Raw genomic sequence first — 19,334 nt, forward strand, 5'->3', positions numbered from 1 at the left:
GAACCCAATTTCTGCCTGTGAACTTACCTGACTTTAGACTGTCTCATCTTGTGACTTTACAATTCCTGGTCAGTTCAGCATATGGAACTATAAATGCAGTCTTTTTACTAGGCAGATATATATGCTATCTTGCAGCTAATTATGAAATTGAGTGAAAATTCATTGTTATCTTAGGGATTAGTTGTGAAAAGCCCCCATTTGTATACATTTGCCCTAACATAGGAAGTATTGTGCAGTTTCTCATTGTCAAGTTATCTGTATCAAGTATCTTTTTTTTTAATTGTTAAATAAAGTCTGCTAGGACTGTGGCTCAATAATTTAAAACTATGTAAAGATAATCATATTTAAAGCAAATGTTAGTTTTTTTACTCTTAAGATTGGGCACCATGAAAAGCTATCAATAATAATACCTAATTTATCTGTTACTAAGACTCAGACATGAATGACATTCACTAGGAAAACTCAAAATTTTCAAACTGAAGCTCACTAGACCTGGAAGATAAATCTTTTGTTATCTTCTCTAACTTCTACCCTGTTATAGTTCATGAGCAAAGCTACACACGTTCATTTCCGTTTCCCGGGATATTATTTTAGTCTGTCCAGCTAATACCATGTTGGATTTTACCTGTCCTGCAAGCTTTTCCGACATCTTTTCTATAGCACTTTGTGCTTTTATTACATTGTTATACTTAATTGGCCTTTTGGGGGACAAATCCCTACTTTCCTTTGTGTTTGCAATTGGAATAAAAGGCAATTAATAGCATACTGACTCAGGTTCCGAAAGGAACAGTTTTTGAGGCAGTTTTCCCTTCCTTATCCTTAAGGGCTCAAGTTCACTTTATGTGTTACTTCAAATTGTACCGTTGAAATGATCGCCATCATTGCTCTTTGCCTCATGGAAACAAATCACAGTTCCTGGGTTATTTCTCATGGCCTCTTGGATTAAAAAAGAGCTGAAAGCACATTTCTCCTGCTTTCTCTTTACTTCTAAGTGTTGGTGAAACAATATTCTTCATTTCCTGGGTTTGAGACATGACTGAAGGTGATATACCCAAATACTCTCTGCCTAAACTATGATCGTTATAAAGAACAAGTGTAACTAATTCCAATAAAAGGAATACTAACCAGATAAACATAGTTCCTTGGAAATTTTTGCAATTAGTAAGGTAGAAGATGACAGAGCTGCAAGAGTGTCAAAACCTATCTCTGCAAAGGCTTTTATGTCTTTTGACAGTAAAATGTGCATTTCTCCACAGTATGATGATACAATTTAACTACCAACTGCCACTCATTCTTATGTCTTTGTACTTTTCAGCAGTGAGATTCTACGATGTTTCTCTAATTATATTCTTATATTTTGTAAACAATTTTACATGGTAAACAAACTACAATAGGGTTGAGCATTTTATTTTTACTGTCTGTTGGGGTAGGGGTCCACAACCCCTGGGCTGTGGACAGTACTGGTCTGCTGCCTGTTAGGAACCAGGCTGCACAGCAGGAGTTGAGCTGCAGGTGAGTGAGCGTTACCGCCGGAGCTCCATCTGCTGCCAGATCAGCAGCAGTATTAGATTCTCAAGGAGCGTAAACTGTATTGTGAACTGCACATACAAGGGATCTAGGTTGCACGCGCTTTATGAGACTCTAACTAATGCCTGATGATCTGAGGTGGAACAGTTTTATCCCGAAACTATTTCCACCCCACCCCTGGTCTGTGGAAAAATGGTCTTCCATGAACGCAGTCCCTGGGGCCAAAAAGGTTGAAGACCGCTACGGGAGGGTGAAAAGACACAAGATTGAGTCTGTTGACAGCTGCTTATGTTTATATTATATTGTCATTGCGTGGCCCAGCATAAATGTGAGTGACCTGTTGACTTCCCTAATCTCCAAGTAGTTTTCTTATTCCTGGACTTGACTTCAGACACTAACAGTTAAAATGGAAATTCTTTAGACTATCTTTTAATAAACTCAACTTCCCAATGTTAAAAATCACCAAATCAAAAGATATTTTCAAGCAGCCTTTTCTCCCAGATATACATTAGATATAAGGAAATCAAGTCCAATTTGAAATGAATTTTAAAACAGCACACAAACATTATAAGCCCCCAGTACACAATATAAAATAGTTCTCTACGGAATATAAACATTTAGTGTATTAGAATGTGAAATTACATAAGAAAAGAATCTCTTCAATTAGCTAAAATTACTTGTGAAAGATTATTTATTGCACAATTTATCAGTGGGTACTAAGAATAACACAGATACTATTATTCTCAACCTCTAAATTCAGTACATAGTAAAATTCATTTTCTCAAACTAAGGTTCTATACATAATCGGAGTAAACCCTGTTATTGAGTTAGGATAGGGAAAACAAATTCCTTGAGTTCATGAAACCACTTCACAAATCCTAGAAGGCACACATTATATTTCCTATCATGGTAAGTACATTTAAGTACTTCATATTTAAAAAAGACAAAGCTGTACAGAATACAAAAAGTGTACATTTCATCCATTAAACAAATTTACAACTTTTATGATTAGTTATTACAGTAGAACTGACCTAACATTCACATCTAAATAATTATCACCCAGTTTAATAGAGCGAACAAAGAGCTGTGCTCATTTATTTGCTAAGGCTATAATAACATTTTATATTCACAGTAGATCAGTAAGTGTCTTGGAGCTCACATTGTAAAATAAAAAGGTTTGGGCCCTATTGAGTCACTGGGCTCAATGTTAAATAATTCTTTGAAAGGTGAAGGATTCTGGGGGATAAAATCATTGGCTATCCCTGGAAAGATCCAAAACTCTGTAAGGTAACTTTGTTCACTTTTCAGAAACATTTTAAAATTAGGCAAACTGAATTAAACTCAGCAAGTTTAATCTAAAAGGACAATTTAAAATCTTAGAGCTGGAAAAGGTTTCAGTGGATCATCTATCCCAAGGTTTTCAAAATACGTTCCACGGAATACTAAGAATCTATGGAGGAGATACAGGGTTCTGCACATTTGACTTGAATTTAATTAAAATTTTTTTTAAAAAAAAGGCTCTCACTATATGTGTTACTCACCAAATTCAAACATGCTGGATACCACCAATGCATTAATATGTTTTTATTCATTGACTTAATCACATTTATAGTATATAAAGTTTAGACAATAAATAAGGAAATTTATATTAATTTGACTTTTATATAGTGGGGTGTAGGGTATGTGTGTATGCACGTGTGTTTAAGGGTTCTGTAAGATTTTCCTTGAAAAAGTTTTTGCTGCTGAAATAGTGTGAAAACCACAAATAAAGTCTCAGTTTCTAAAGTAGGAACCTACAAACAAGAGTAAGAGACTTTCTCAAGGTCACACAACTACCAAGTGCATTGCCAGGTTGATATGATGGAGCCCCTGGTACTCTGCTTGCATAAACCTCCACAGGGAGTAGTTAGCTATTTGGTACTTAGCTGTCCCATTATGAATGTCAATGGATTAGTCTTCAGTATTTTGGGGGGCAAAATCAAGCTACCTCTGGCCAGATGTTTTTCCTTGAAATTGATTATTTTTATTTGCTTGCCTATTAAAATCCTATTATCCAGAAATTGTCATCAATAAGTGGCAACTTAAATTGTGTACCCTGGTTTAGGAAAATAGTAATATTTGCAACTTATGAATAAGTCAAAAAGTTATATGGAATGTTAAATTTTAAAGGAGACAGGCCCTTGTTTTATTACATGCTGAAATATTAATTTTAGAAATTTTAGTTCATAAGCAAAAAAAATGGTTGAGGTGCGACTGAAGATCACAATTCCATTATTACTATATTCTTTCAGAATATTTTAATGGAAAGAGTATTTCAATGGAAGTACAGTGAAAGAGTAAGAATGCCAAATTATCTTCTAATTTTCATAAGTATTTTATGTATATACGGTAAAAAAGCCTCACTCTATTTTCTTGTCTTTCTTTCTTTTTTTTTGAGAGGGAGTCTCGTTCTGTCTCCCAGGCTGGAGTGCAGTGGTGTGATCTCAGCTCACTGCAACCTCCACCTCCTGGGTTCAAGCAATTCTCCTGCCTCAGCCTCCCGAGTAGCTGAGATTACAGGCGCCTGCCGCCACGATTTTTGTATTTTAGTAGAGCTAAATTTTTGTTATTTTAGTAGAGACAGGGTTTCGCCATGTTGGCCAGGTTGGTCTCAAACTCCTAACCTCAAATGATCCGCCCACTGCGGCCTCCCAAAGTGCTGGGATTACAGGTGTGAACCACTGCACTGGCCTCTTGTCTCTTAATCTAAGAAATTTGAGGACTCTGAAATCTCAGAAAGATGTTTTCAAGTTAAGGAAATAAAAGCACCATAAACCAATATTAAATGACTTATCATAATTTAGAAATATAAAATTTAGTATTTGTGATGCAGAAGAATTTCCTTTTGAAATTCCAAGATGTGTGAGCATTATCAAAGCCATTTAGAACAGTTACCCAGCTGTGGGAAAGCACTTCCAGAACAGCCAAGAAAATTTCCCAGGAGAAATCCATTTGCAAAGGAAAGTCATACCCAACTTTGTAGACCTCACCTAAATTATACAGTATGGCAAAAACAAACAAACAAACCTTTAAGCACAGTAGTTCCAAAACACACTGTTAAAGTTATGAAATAATTGTGGATCATTTCAAGTAAAAATTATTAAAGGAGCAATAATTAACCACAAGGGGGCATATATACTCCTTAGATTCCAGCAGAAAGACTAGTTTTAAGTAGTAACATGCACTTTGAAGTATTCTACATTTTCAGTCACTTAAAATTTCCTCTCTCCAATGGCTACAACTTTTTAATATTTGAGGTTTATTTTATATCTAAGTAAAAAGATTCCAGAATACTCCTGCCCTGCAAAACAGTAGTGTTTCAGAAGCCTCTGGAAGTGCTGCTGTTACCTTTAGCAAAGAATTCAAGAGCTATTAGTTGTAATAATACAAATTTGAACAGATGAGTAATAGGAAAATATGGTCTAAAACAGTAGCAAATTTTAGTACCACAAATGGAAGACATGGGAAGTTTATTTTTAAAAGGGGCACAAATGATCAGAATAGCAAAAATAAAAGAGTGGGGAAAATGGATTTTTCTGTGTCTGTGCCACAACCCTGCATTCTTCCCCCATGACTAAATACTTGTAGCGCACAATAGCAACAGAAGACTTTCACTCCAAGGTCATGGCCTGTGGGGCTGGCCTGCCTCATCAGCCATGTTAAGAATATAGTTAGCCATATCATCTTCAGTGGGTGCATCTGATACCACCCAAGATTCATTTGCTCCAGTCATTTGTAGGCGACAAATAGGGCAATTCCTGTGTCGATCACTCCTATTAGAGAAGTCAAAACAAGAACAGTTTGCTTTTTCTTCTTTTTTAAAAACAGGATTTTATTTAAAGTAATACATGCACATGGCTTTAAAAAAGGAAATAGCATAGAAGTATACAGTGAAAAATAAATCTCTCCCTCTTATCTCAATCTTCAATTCTCTTTCCCAGGGGTAACCAGTTACCAGTTTTTTATATATTCCTCTAGAGATAGACTAAGCTTGATTAAGCTTTATGTGTACACACAGACATGCACGTGCACAGACATCACTGCTCCACTTGTCAATATATCTTATAAACTATTATGTATCAGCACCTGTTAGAGCTGTTTATTCTTTTTAACATACACTGTATTGCTATGCCATAATTTGTTTAGTCTACCACAGAAGAACATTTAGTTTTTTTTTTCTGTCTTTTGTTGCTACCAACAATGCAGCAATTCACATCCCCATACCTAAACAGGTCAAGTTTTCCTTTATAATAAAAATTCCTTGTGAGTCCTAAGAGGAAATTCCCTCCTACCAATGGAAGATTTGGTCAAAGTGTGAAGTATAAATGTTTATTTGTGATTATTTAAATGGAAGCCATTACTCTAGGAATAACTTCTTGGCAGTGGCAGGAGAATATGACAAGAGGAAAGAATATTATTAATTATTTTTCTAAATAACATCTACATGACTTTCAACAATATGTGTACCTGTTGCTTGCTTAAAGGTCTGAAAAAATTCCTGTGGCTCATAAGCAACAGGAAGACTTATATAAAAATGGAGCATACAAAGTTAAAATAAAAGACAAACTTTACATGCACAATAATTTTTCTGACAGGGAAAGAACTCATATGTGATCATTTTAAGATTATGTTTTCGAAAAGGATTTTTTACTTGTCAAACATTATTTTGGTAATTTAAAAAATACCATATTTGAGCCAGAGACATATCATGCAGGGAAAAATGTTTTTCTATTCATCTCTCAGTGAAATCTGGGACCAAAGTAATTATTTATATCAACTGCTCTTTGGCTTTTACACAAAAATTTCGAACTCTGTTCCAAAAACTAAATGTGAAAGCTAGAGCTGGCATATATTATTTAGGTTGATTTCTGGTTCCTCAGAGATATTTTACAAGATAATTATATGTGTGCTCTTCTGTGCACAAAACATCACAATTTAAAAATAGTCAACTTCTGCTTCCAACCAAGAGGCTAGATTTATCTTCCCACCTAAAATTACTAAAACAATGGTTTCATATAATCTTTCAAATAAAGCACTGGCCATCAGACAACAAAGGACAGTGATCCCTGGGACATGGGGGTCAAAGAAGGTGAGACCTATACTTGCCCCAGCCTACAGCCTCGAGAGTTTCTAGTCCCTGATCAAGAAGGGGGAACCTTGATGGAACATGACAAACTTCCTGAGCTGAACACACAGAGCTGAGAATCTTGGAAGGCCAAACAGCTAGGGTTTACAGGGCAGGGTAATGGAAAGCTGCACAGAAGGAAAATTCCAGAGGTCCACGCAAGTGTTCCCGCCAGAATACTCAGCAGAGTGCTGATCAGTGTGTGCACGTGAGGACACTACCTGAGGCTGAACAATCAATCAAAGGGCTTTGAGGAGATAGTCCCTTAAAGCTCACTGGGCCTGGGAAACTGCCTGTTTCACCAGCCAGACTGGAAAACCTCATAACTCTTGGGGCATTAGTAGAGTTCTCTAAAGGGTCTTGCTATTAGTGGGACATAATTAGTTCTAAACTAAATACTGCTCTGGTCCTGCCTAACAAATCACAAAAGCAAGATCCAAAAGAATCAAACTGTTTCCAAGTCACTTAACTATATTCCAGAAATAAGCTCAAGAATATTCATAGGAATACAAAAATATCCAATACCCAAAAAGGTAAAATTCACAAAGTCTGGCATCCAGTTGAGAATTACCAGACATACAAAAAAGCAGCAGAAAAATATAACCTATAATAAAGAGAAAAATCAATCACAACCACCCAGAACTAACACAGATACTAGAATTAGCAGACAAAATGGAAAGTGATTATAGCTATATTCTATATAGTTAAAAAACTAGAGGAAAGCTCAAAGATATTAAGAAGAGACAAGAAAGATAATAAAAACTCAAACTTCTAGAAATGAAAATTATCTGAAGTTAAAAAATACACTGGATAGAATTAATGGCAAGTTAGACACTAAAGAAAAAAAAAGACTGGTGAATATGAAAGGAGATAGCAATAGTAACTATCCAAGATGAAATCCAGAGAGAGACTCAAAAAAAGAAAGAAAAAAAGTAGCATCAGTGAGCTGTGGGACTACTTCAAGTGGGCTAATATATGGTAATTGGAATCACAGGAGAGGGGAGAGAAGACAGAAAAATATCTGAAAAAATAATGGCCGAAAAATTTCCAAATTTGATGACACTATAAATCTACAAGTTCAAGAAGCTCAATAAACCCCAAGCACAAGAAACATGAAAAAACTACTCTAAGGCACATCATAATCAAAGTGCTCAAAACTAATGAAAAGAAAATAACCTTAAAAACAGAGGGAAAAAATGGCACATTACCTACAGAGGAAAAAAGGATGACAGAGTTCTCATCAGAAGCAAAACATGTGTGAAGCAACGTTATTAACATACTGAAAGAAAAAATACTCTCAAGTCTAGAATTCTGAATCAGAAAAAAAATCTTTGAAAAATGATATTCAGACATTCAAGAAGAGCCTATGGAATCTACAAAAATACTACCAGAACTGATACATGATTTTAATAAGGGTGCAAGATACAAGGTTGATATACAAACATCTATTATATTTCCATACACTAGTATCAATCATAAACTGAAATTTTAAATACCGTTTAAAATAGCATAAAAATATGAAATACTTGGGGATAGATGTCAAAGATATGCGACATTGAAAACTACAGAAATTGGTGAGAGAAATTAAGGCCTAAATAAATGGAGAAACATACGGTGTGTGTGGCTGGGAAGACTATTAGTAACAAATTCACTCTCCCTAAATTGATATATTTATTCAATGCCATCTCATATGCTGCTAGTGGGGGTGTAAAACGGCACAAGACTGCTTTGGAAAATAGCTCGCAGCTTTTTAAAAAGTTAAACACACACCTACCATATGATCTAGCCATTCCACATCTAGGTATTCACCCAAGAAAAAACCAAAATACATCCATAAAATGACTTGTCCATGAATGTATCTAGTACCTTGATTTTGTAATAGCTAAAAATGGAAAACAATCTAATTTCCCTCAATAGGTGAATGGATAAACAAGCTATGGTATCCACATATCAGACATTACTCAGCCAATAAAAAGGCATGAACTATTGATACATGCTACAACATGGATAAATACCAAGACAATTAGATTGAATGAAAGAAGCCAGACAAAAAAGCACATATGATTCCATTGATAAAAATTCATAATTTTTACGGGTGTGTATATATGTTGAAACATAGTAAATTGTGTATTAAACACATGTAGTTTATTGTATGTATTTTATAAATTCTCCTAAACGCTCAAGTCTTATTTTGTAAAATAACGAACTTCACTAGTTGATCTCTAAAGTTCCCTCAGGTCCAGTATTCAAGAATTTATTCCTTCTAAACATATACACAGAATAAATGTAGAAATGAGGAGAAAAAAGGAGGAAAAAGGGAAATGTTTAATTTTAGACTTAAGTCAGGCACAAATTTTCATACAGCAAAAGAAAAGTGTCAAAACTAAGGTACACCCCCACATTTAATAAATGTTAGGTGTAAAAATAAAAATAGTTTTAACCAGCAGAAGACATGCCATAAAATTCAAAGTACTAAAGAATAAAATCTCTCTCATACTTAACCACAGTATTTTTGCACTTTTCAAAGTTTATTCATGTACACTATCCCACTGACCTTGGCCTAGCCCATGAATGCAGTAGGTAACTTACCATTTATCAATACACTTCTGACAAAAGCTGTGAGCACAAGGCAGGATGAGGTCAGCCCGCCCATCCATGCAGATACAACACTCCTCCTCATCGGTCAGCTGCTTCACCCTGCAATGTGAAAACTGAGCTGAAACAATTATATTCTCTGTCATTATGCTTTATACTTTGTTTTTGCTGCTTTAAAAAGTATTATTCAACATCTATATGCCCACAGTATAAAGCACAATATGACTCATGTGCAAAATCAGACTAAAGTTAACATTATCTTTTAGGGATAGCAAATATATTAGGGAAAAAGTATTAAGAGGGGTACATTTCATAAAGAAAGACTAGATGAAGGATACATTTTGTGATAAAACAGGCAAAAGTGTAAATAGTCAAATATTTCTGGAAATAACTTAGCCCATTTTAATCATATTGGACTTATATAAACAAATTTAACTGATATAGTTATTGCATTACTGAAAGACAGGGATATGGTCTGAGAAACTCATTGTTAGGTGATTTCACTGCTGTGTAAATATCATAGTGTACTTATACAAACCTAGATGCTTTAGCCTACTACATACCTAGGCTATATGGCATAGCCTATTGCTCCTAGGCTAGAGACCTGTACAGCATGTTACTGTATGGAACACTGTAGGCAACTGTAACACAATGGTAGGTACCTGTGTGTCTAAATATATCTGAACACAGAGAAGGTACTGTGTAAATATGGTGTACAAGATTAAAAATGGTACACCTGTATAGGGCACTTACCATAAATGGAGCATGCAGGCCTGGAAGTTGCTCTAGATGAGTCAGTGAGTGAGTAGTGGTGTGTGGATGTGAAGGCCTAGGACGGGAGTGTCCAATCTTTTGGCTTCCCTGGGCCACATTGGAAGAATTGTCTTTCTTGGGCCACATATAACATACACTAACACTAACAATATCTGATGAGCTAAAAAAAAAATGCAAAAAAAAATCTCATGTTTTAAGAAGGTTTATGATTTTGTGTTGGGCCACATTAAAGCAATCCTGGACTGCACGCAGCCTGTGGGCCGTGAGTTGAACAAGCTTGGCCTAGGACATTACTATATAGCACTTGCACAGTAGTGTACAGAGTTTATGAACACTGCACATTTAGGCTACACTAAATTCATAAAAATATATTTCTTTCTTCAATGATAAATTAATCTTAACTTACTATAGATTTTTTAACTTTACAAACTTTTTACTTTTTTAACTTTTGACTCTTTTTGTAATAACACTTACCTTAAAACACACATTGTACAGCTGTACTGAAGTATTTTATAAGCTTTTTTCTATTTTTAAGTTTTATTTACTTTTTTACTTTCTAAACTTTTTTCTTAAAAACTAAAACAGAAACACACACATTAGCCTAGGCCTAAACAGGGTCAGGATCATCACCATCACTGTCTTCCACCTCCACCTCTTGTCCTACTGGAAGGTCTTCGGGGGCAGTAACATGCATGGAGCTGTTATCTCCTTTGATAACAATGCCTTCTTCTGGAATACCTGTGGAAGGGCCTGCCTGAGGCTGTTTTACAGCTACCTTTTTTTTAATAAGTAGAAGGAGTATACTCTAAAATAATGATTTAAAAGTATAATAAATGCATAAACCAATAACATAATTATCGAATATTACTGTACATAATTGTAAGTGCTATACTTTTATACTATGAGCAGCACAGTAGGTTTGTTTACACCAGCATCACCATGAACATTTGAGTAATGCATTGCATTGCAACATTAGGATGGCTATGATGTTCGTAGGCAACAGGAATTTTTTTAGCTCCATTATAATCTTAGGGGACCACCATCACATATGCATTCTGTCATTGACCAAAACACTGTTAGGTGATGCATGACCATATAATTTATTCACTATGTGTAACACAAAGCTCCCTAAAATGCGGATCCTGCCATCAGGGCCTTACAATGCTGACATTGATAATGGGCATATAAGTGAAAGAATAGTTTGGTCTTAAGTATCAGGTGCTATGAGAGACATAAAGGGAATAAAAATCAGTTTCTGTCCTCCAGGAGGAGCTCTTTTATCTTCTTGGGAAGAAAAAAGATTTCAAACCTTTTGCTCCAGTCACAATTCAGAGAGCCCCTGAATGAGCCATATGCCTTTGCATATGGTATTTTCCTTTCCTGAAACTGCCCTTGTGAGTTTAGTAAGCTCCAACCTTGGTAACTCAGCTCAAAACATCAGCATCTCTCAAAATCAACACTTGCCTCAATGAAAGGACTTAAATACTGCCTATCGATTGGCTGGCCTTTCCATAAACTGTAAACTCTTTGAATACAGGATGTTTGTCTTAGATTCTCAATAAATACTTCTTGAAGTGATTTTAATTTCTTTTAACCTTTGTGCTTTTTTGTAATTTTTAAGGTTTTCTTCATCAGACATGTATTACTTTTGTAATTATACAAAAACAGAATGTTCCAAAGTACAGCCACTAGACTATAAACTTCTTAAGGATAGGAGCTATCACTACTACGTTTTCCATTCCCTGCTGTGCTTTTAGCACTGTATATAAGATACTGAGATAGTACTTAAAATTTTGATTTGAACATAAAAATAAATGTCAAATGTATATTAAATATAGTAAGTGCTAAGTAAAGAAGGAAGAGATGAATATATCTCAAACTTGTTGAAAAGATTAGAAAGAAAAATAATAGGATTTTAATAGAGGACATTCTAGATGCATAAACAAAGTTGTAGAGGTAAAAAACAAAATCATGTGTGTTTATGTCTGTGTATATGCAACCAGGAAGCTGGCATGATGCTTCAGTATGGAAAACCAAGGGAAAAAATTGATGAAAGTGGAGATAATCTCATGCTTAAATGTCAAAATATTAAGTTTGAATGTGTTCTGACAAGCAACCTACAATCAGGTATAATCAAGGGGAAGTGAACTCCCACTGATATGGTACTTTAGGAAGATTAATTGGGAGTGCAGTATGAGGGACAGTCTAGAGAGAGGAAAACTGGTTAGGACCTTATTTCAGTAATTCATCTGAGAGATAATTAGGTCTAAGAAGCATTATAAAAGACAAATGTTTTATGTGGTAATAGATTAAGTGTTATGCTTTAGTAACAGGGAAAAGAGGGAAGCCACTGAATTGGAATGGGAAAACTGAACAGAAACCTAGATGGATATGGGTCTAACGTACCTGAGTTTCTCAGTAGCAGAGAATATAACTGAATCCGTACAGAGTGACAGAATATTCTGAAGGCTGGAGTTTAAAAGTGAGAAGCAGTGGACTACAAAGAAGAGCATTGTGGAGAGAGATAAAAGAATGGGAGACACAGAAACAGCCAGTGGAACCAGTACAAAGTTCTCTTAATTTTTTGCTACCTTCTTAGCAGCACAGTGACCAGAAGGAAGGAGAGTCTTGTGCTGTTTGTTCCTGTTAGATCACTTGTAGATTGCAGTATTTGGTTCTATGCCTCATACTCTGACAGGCACACATACTGACAGAGAAAAGATCATCTGGGAAAGTCTCCAGTATGTAGACGAGAGCCACATAAACAAAGGCCAAAGGAACTGGGGGTGTTTATCCTTGAGAATAGAAGGCTCAGTGAGAATTTGATGACTGTTTTCAAATATTTGAAAGGCTAGAAGAGAGAACAGATTTGTTTGGAGGAATTCCAGAGGGCACAGTCATTGAAAACAATAAATATAATATAGTAACAATAATAATGACAGTTAACTCTTATAGACAAATTACTATGTGTCAAGCACTGTTCTAAGTATCTCATGTCTTTTAATTCTCTCAAAAATCCTATAAAGCATACACTATAGTTATCAACCTCTGTTAGAAGATGAGGAAACTGAGGACACAGTTTGATTTGTCAAAAAAATCACACAGCAGAGCCAGGATTTAAACACAGGCAATTTGCTGCGAGAGTCTGTGCTGTACTGCCTTAAGAAAGATTTTGGATACTCTGAGGAAAATGAAGCAATAAGAAAAACTTTATAGTGATTACAGCCATGTGAGTATGAAAAGGCTTGGTTTTTTTGAGGCAGTGAGTCTCACATAACTGCAAGTGTTACTTGTACTTGCAAGTCGGACTTGGCAAAATGTGGGTAAGCAGAGTCTTGCTATTCAAAGTGTTATCTGAGGATCAGCAGCATTGGCCCCACTGGAGAGCTTAACAGACTCTCAGGCTCCTCCTCAAAACCACTGAGTATTAAAGTTTGAGAAGCTCTGTGAGCAAGATCTTTATGCACCATAAAGTAATAATGCAGAGGTTAGCATAGCTGTATTGCCAGACAGGTCTGAATGTGAGTCTTGGCTAGGGCAATTTCTAATCATGACACTTACTTAGCTAAATCTCAAATTCTTCAGCTGAAATGGGCCGATAATTGTACTCCCATATGGAGTTGTGAGAATTTAATGAGTTTATACTTGTACAACACTCATCACAATTCTATACCCTGTAAGTAATCAATAAATGTAAACCGTCAATGGAATTATGCATCGGATGTAAAGTTCAACTACATAAATATCCCTTAAGACCTCCTTCAATTTAGAAAGTCTCTTTCTATGAACTAGTGTATAAGGGTATTATTATAAACTGAAAAACACACAAAAACAAGAAGCACCCCTAACAAACTAACCAGGAACTGAATTTCCAGTTTTGAGGGCACATGAAAATGGATAATACCTTTACCTTCTTCATTAAGAAGATTGCAACAAGAAAAAACAATACTTTCTTTTCATGTGCTACCATATAGCTTGAATACACTGGCAAACACCATCCTCAGCTTTTAAAACAATTAAACAAAACAACAACCACCATTCTGAAGAGGGAGAAGAAAAGCAGAATATCAGATCCATCTTTGAAAGATTACAGAATACAGGAAAGACAAGCCTAAACACTGCCTACCATGTTCTAAAAGTCACTCGGCATATCAGTAACACTTGTATAGACCAAACCTAGAAAACCAAGTAATTCTATTAAAGTAATCAGGAAATAAAAAATGGAAAATACAGTTTAACTGTAACACAGTACTTGAAAACCAGTTGGTTAAGAAAGAATCAGAAATTGCAACTATAAATAGAGCAGTAAAAAAAAAAGAAATCACTGGCTGGGCGTGGTGGCTCATGCCTGTAATCTCAGCACTTTGGGAGGCCCAGGAGGGCAGGATCATGAGGTTGGGAGATTGAAACCATCCTGGCTAACACGGTGAAACCCCGTCTCTACTAAAAATACAAAAAATTAGCTGGGCATGGTAGCAGGCGCCTGTAGTCCCAGCTACTGGGGAGGCTGAGGCAGGAGAATGGCATGAACCCGAGAGGTGGAGTTGGCAGTGAACCAAGATCGCACCACTGCACTCCAGCCTGGGTGACAGAGCAAGACTCTGCCTCAACCAAAAAAAAAAAAAATGAAATCACTGTTACATACATTCTTAACTTTAAGGTAAAGGACATGGTGAACATAGATTTCTGCTATCTACCCAGTATGACGGTAAGACAGGAGGTCAACATGTTTGGACCCACGTAAATCTTTTTCCAATGAGACATTTACAAATTTAAATTATGATCATGATTGTCAAATGTCAACACGTAGGAGCTTTCATGTGCCAAAAGCATAACAGAGAAGGAAAAGAAAGTTTAGATAGAACAATAATGTATTAGGCCTGGGTAAACAAGCATCATCAGAGAAAACTCTGGCTGACTTCATTTCCTTCTGGTAACTCAGTATATGCATTCAGTTCGTTCCTGAATGGACTGCCAAGTCCCGAAGCCAATATTTAAAATTTTAATGCTTCAATTAGACATTTTTAAGGAAAACTCGGATAATTTTGCCAAATTCTTGGACTTAATTCCCTAAAAAGCTTTGACTGTTTAAGAACCTAAATATCTATTATAAGGAAGGTGTTAACTATCTCCTTTGTCAACAAATGCATGCATATACAGTGGATTCCTGGAGACCAGTGTGACAGAAACAGTAACATTAAAGTGGCCCCGCCGAGCCACTTTAATTTAGCATTGTAACAACATCCGAAGCACAAAATAACCCCAAAACTGATCTCAGATACAATACCAACTGAGAAAAACAAAGAATTAAGATGCTACAATGAACACCAGCAAAAATATTAATAAGATTTTAGTTGTTTTCATATTAGAAAATAAGTGAAATACAGTACTTATGCATTATATACCTTCCCATCCAAAGACTAGCCTGACAAGATGTTACAGAGGATGAGTTTTCATCAGGTTCTTCAGAGGTAGAGCTCTGTGCCAACACTCCTGCTGCTTGACTTGTGATATCTTTATAAAGTTGAATAAACTGGTATAAATTCATGATCCGTGATGCCTCCACAATGCCACTGCTTTTGTTAATCTAAAAATACAAAGAACATGAAAAAGAGAAAAGAGAAACGTTGATAATTTCTCTGACCAATTTTTCCCAAAAAGCGGGAACAAATATTTAGTCAAACATCCTAGGAAATAGGAGTTTTCAGGATTTGCAAATTACATAAGAAAGCAAGAGTCTGAATAAATAAATACCATGTCCCCTACATTTGTGGGGTTCAAAGTTCTTATACAAATTTATCTAATACTCAAAATAACCCTATAAGATTAATTAGGCATTATCCTGTTGATGGGTAAAGTGACTTTCTCAGAGTTAAGAAATAAATTTTAGAGATCAGTATTAACAATTTTTTCACTTTAATTTCTTAAAGAATTTCTTAACCAAAGGATTCATTTGAATCCAACAACCGCATGAGATTCTACAACTCAAACAAGTACTTCCTTAAATATCTTTAAGTTCTATTTTGTACCAAAACTTCTAAACTAAAGCAAGAAAATTACTTTAAAATAAATCCTAACAAAAGGTGGTTGGATTTTTCCCAGAAGGCCATTTTGAGCTTTATCAAAAAATTCGTTTAATATGAAGTGAAACCAGTGGCTCAAAGGTTGTACCTTCACAGGTTGTACCTCTCCCCCATCCAGTTTACAATCTAATGTAGAAGATACTTGGGGCAAGTAGAGGGGACTGCTTTCATAAGCTTTGGGGAGCCATGGAGTGAGGCATAATGAAATGACTGAGGCCAGTAAGGTGAAGGTATAATGTTCTTGGATGAAGAACTTGTAATCAGAGAAAGATTAGAGACGTGAAAGACTTCCTTTCAGCACAAGACATAGGATGGAAGACTGGGCAAGAAGAAGTAAGCCATGAAATCTATTAAGTGCATATCAGAGTAAGCGGAACAAGCAAAATCAGAAAATATTTAGAAAGAAATGAAGAATATAGGAGACAGACAAAGATACAGGGCCATAAAATTGTGACTTAAGTTAGATTCTGGAATGCATTGATGGAACTAGGGATATCAGAAAGTGAGGTAGATTACATATTGAAAAATATTATTATACATTTGAATATTTTGATTGAAAATAATAGTTGTAACACATTTATTAATTGCTTACTATTTGAAAAGGCAGTGAAAAAAATACTGAGACACAAGAATGAGTCATGGGGCCAGGCACAGTGGCTTATGCTTGTAATCCCAGCACTTTGGGAGGCCGAGGTGGGCAGATCATGGGGTCAGGTGATCGAGACCATCCTGGCTAACACGGTGAAACCCCGTCTCTACTAAAGTACAAAAAATTAGCTGGGCATGATGGCACATGCCTGCAGTCCCAGCTACTTGGGAGGCTGAGGCAGGAGAATCACTTGAACCAAGAGGTGGAGGTTGCAGTGAGCCGAGATTGCGCCACTGCACTCCAGCCTGGGTGACAAAGCAAGACTGGGTCTCAAAAAAAAAAAAAAGAATGAGTCATATACCATATTAACAAATTTTAGAACCATCTCTAATAATCAGAAAGTTGATTAAATTTTGGGAAGGTAAAATCTATCTGGAGATGCAAATATAAAAGGTTCTTTGAAATAAGAGACTGTACATGAGGTACAGAACAAACAGAATTAAAAAGTAACAGGAATTTAAGAGGCTTACAAAATAGATCTTCAGCGCTGAGGAAATTGGGGTAGTCCTCTGGAACTGCATAGTACAGAAGAAATTATGGAATAATCCATATAAGGTTAGTACAAAAATAGCAAAGTGTATCACACTGTAACTATTCTCATCACAGGATTCCTGACACAAGTATTTATTGAGTACCATTATGTGGATGTTATTGGTACTATGTGCACTACTCTAGGCACTAGCCACAGTGTGTATAAAACAAAATCCCTGCACTCAAGCAAGTTACATGATAGGTAGGAGAGACAGGCAAATAAAATACAGATACAAATTAGGTTAGATGAAAATAAGTGTAATGGAGAAGATGAAACAGGGGAGAAGGAATGCTGAGGGGTTACAGGGAAGGTGTTACAGAGAAGCTGACATTTAAAAACTGAAAGGTGCAGAAATGAGTCATATAGATGTCTACAGGGAAGATCATTCCAGGCTGAGACAACAGGAAATACAAAGGCTGTTTAACAGACGTGTACCTGGCAAGGAGCACAAAGAGTGTCACAAGAAGCCCAGAATGTTTGGAACAGAGTGACAGAGGGACAGAGGAAGAAGTAGTAGATAGAGGGTGAGGTGGGAGCAGAATATATAGGACTCTGCTGATCTCAGTAATAACTGTAGCTTTGATTCCAAGTGCATGAGAAGTCACTAGGGGGTTTTGAGCCAAGAAGTAATATGATCTAATTTACATTTCAAATTGTGATGTGGAATAGGCTGGTTGTTGTGCTTGGAATAGACCGCTTGTTGTGCTGAGAACAGACAGAAGCAGGGCAAGAGAGCAGGGAGATCAGTTAGGAGGCTACTGGAATAATCCTGGTGAGAGAGGATGGTCACTAGGAATAGGGTGGTAGTAGCGTAGATGGTGAGAACTAGCCAGATTCTGAATATATTTTGATGTGACAGGACTCACTTACGGATTGATTGTTAGGTATGAGAGACAAAGAAAAGCCCAGAATGACTCTAAGAAGTTGGTCTAAGAAAAAAGAAGGATGAAATAATATAATTCATGCAGTTCTTAACAGTCACCGTAGTACCTAATTTTTAATTAATCTCTTATTTTTCTAATATTATTTCCATAAAATATTCCACTTAAACATATTAGAACATTTTTATAGTGGATTAAATATTATTTAAGGATAATCATAGCAGATGGCAGAGAGTCAAGATAAAGACTGAATGTAAATACACAGGGTTAAAAGTACAATTTTTTTAAAGTTGTTTAACATTAAGAAATGTGAAACTCTCAGTCTCCTATCAGTTTTTCATGGTAGACTTGACCTCTTTCTAATATAAACACTGACCTCTCAGATTCTTTCAGAAAGAACCTAAGGAATGCAAATAAAAAAATTTCTTTAGAGTAGCTCTAAAATCAAGAAAAATCACACACAAAAAAATCTAATTGCCTCTGCCTTTAGTACTTTTGTTTGTCTATTTAGAATCTTATTTTAAGGAAGATGTTTAAACTAATCACATACAGATGTTAGAGATATTGAGGTGAAAAGGAATTTGACTACTAATAAAATTAAACCTTAAGTCTGTATTTGTCAAAAAAGAGCAACAAAAAACTAAGGGATGAAAAGCTTGACATATTCGTATTCCCTTAGCTTTCTACAATTTATATTGGCCTCTTCAATGTGAGCTGAGGACTTTATGAAATACAAACACACAGTAAGTATAATTTAGATAATATACTGCATCAATAAACAAGCTTCAACCTATCCTAGTCATTTAAAAAGAGAGTATTATTTCAACAGATTTTTTTTGTTCACTTAATATATACTGAGTTCCTACTATGTGCAAAGCACTGTATTACAGGCTTATAAGAGATACAATAGCTTCTTCTCCGAGAAAACACCAAATGGCGGATGACGCCGGTGCAGCGGGGGGGCCCGGAGGCCCTGGTGGCCCTGGGATGGGGAACCGCGGTGGCTTCCGCGGAGGTTTCGGCAGTGGCATCCAGGGCCGGGGTCGAGGCCGTGGATGGGGTCGGGGCCGAGGCCGCGGAGCTCGCGGAGGCAAGGCCGAGGATAAGGAGTGGATGCCGGTCACCAAGC

General features: G+C 36.1%; 1 protein-coding gene across 4 annotated transcripts in view; it reads right to left on the reverse strand.

The window, feature by feature from the left end:
- Nucleotides 1-2,131: 2,131 nt before the first annotated feature.
- RNF141 (ring finger protein 141) overlaps nucleotides 2,132-19,334 on the reverse strand; it is a 34,018-nt gene continuing 16,815 nt past the window's right edge. For 2 of the 4 annotated variants that reach the window (XM_011947637.1, XM_011947638.1), the window contains exons 4-7: nucleotides 15,466-15,647; nucleotides 9,281-9,388; nucleotides 8,344-8,348; nucleotides 2,132-5,336 (exon numbers count right to left, since the gene is read on the reverse strand). In XM_011947637.1, the coding sequence (XP_011803027.1) occupies nucleotides 5,296-5,336; nucleotides 8,344-8,348; nucleotides 9,281-9,388; nucleotides 15,466-15,647 (336 nt within the window). In that variant the 3' untranslated portion in view covers nucleotides 2,132-5,295. Of the gene's footprint in view, nucleotides 5,340-8,343; nucleotides 8,349-9,280; nucleotides 9,389-15,465; nucleotides 15,648-19,334 lie in introns of all 4 variants that reach the window. The other 2 variants (XM_011947633.1, XM_011947634.1) reach the window with 1 other exon arrangement.

This window comes from Colobus angolensis, unplaced genomic scaffold (assembly GCF_000951035.1).
Source record: "Colobus angolensis palliatus isolate OR3802 unplaced genomic scaffold, Cang.pa_1.0 Scaffold269, whole genome shotgun sequence".
NCBI lineage: Eukaryota > Metazoa > Chordata > Mammalia > Primates > Cercopithecidae > Colobus > Colobus angolensis.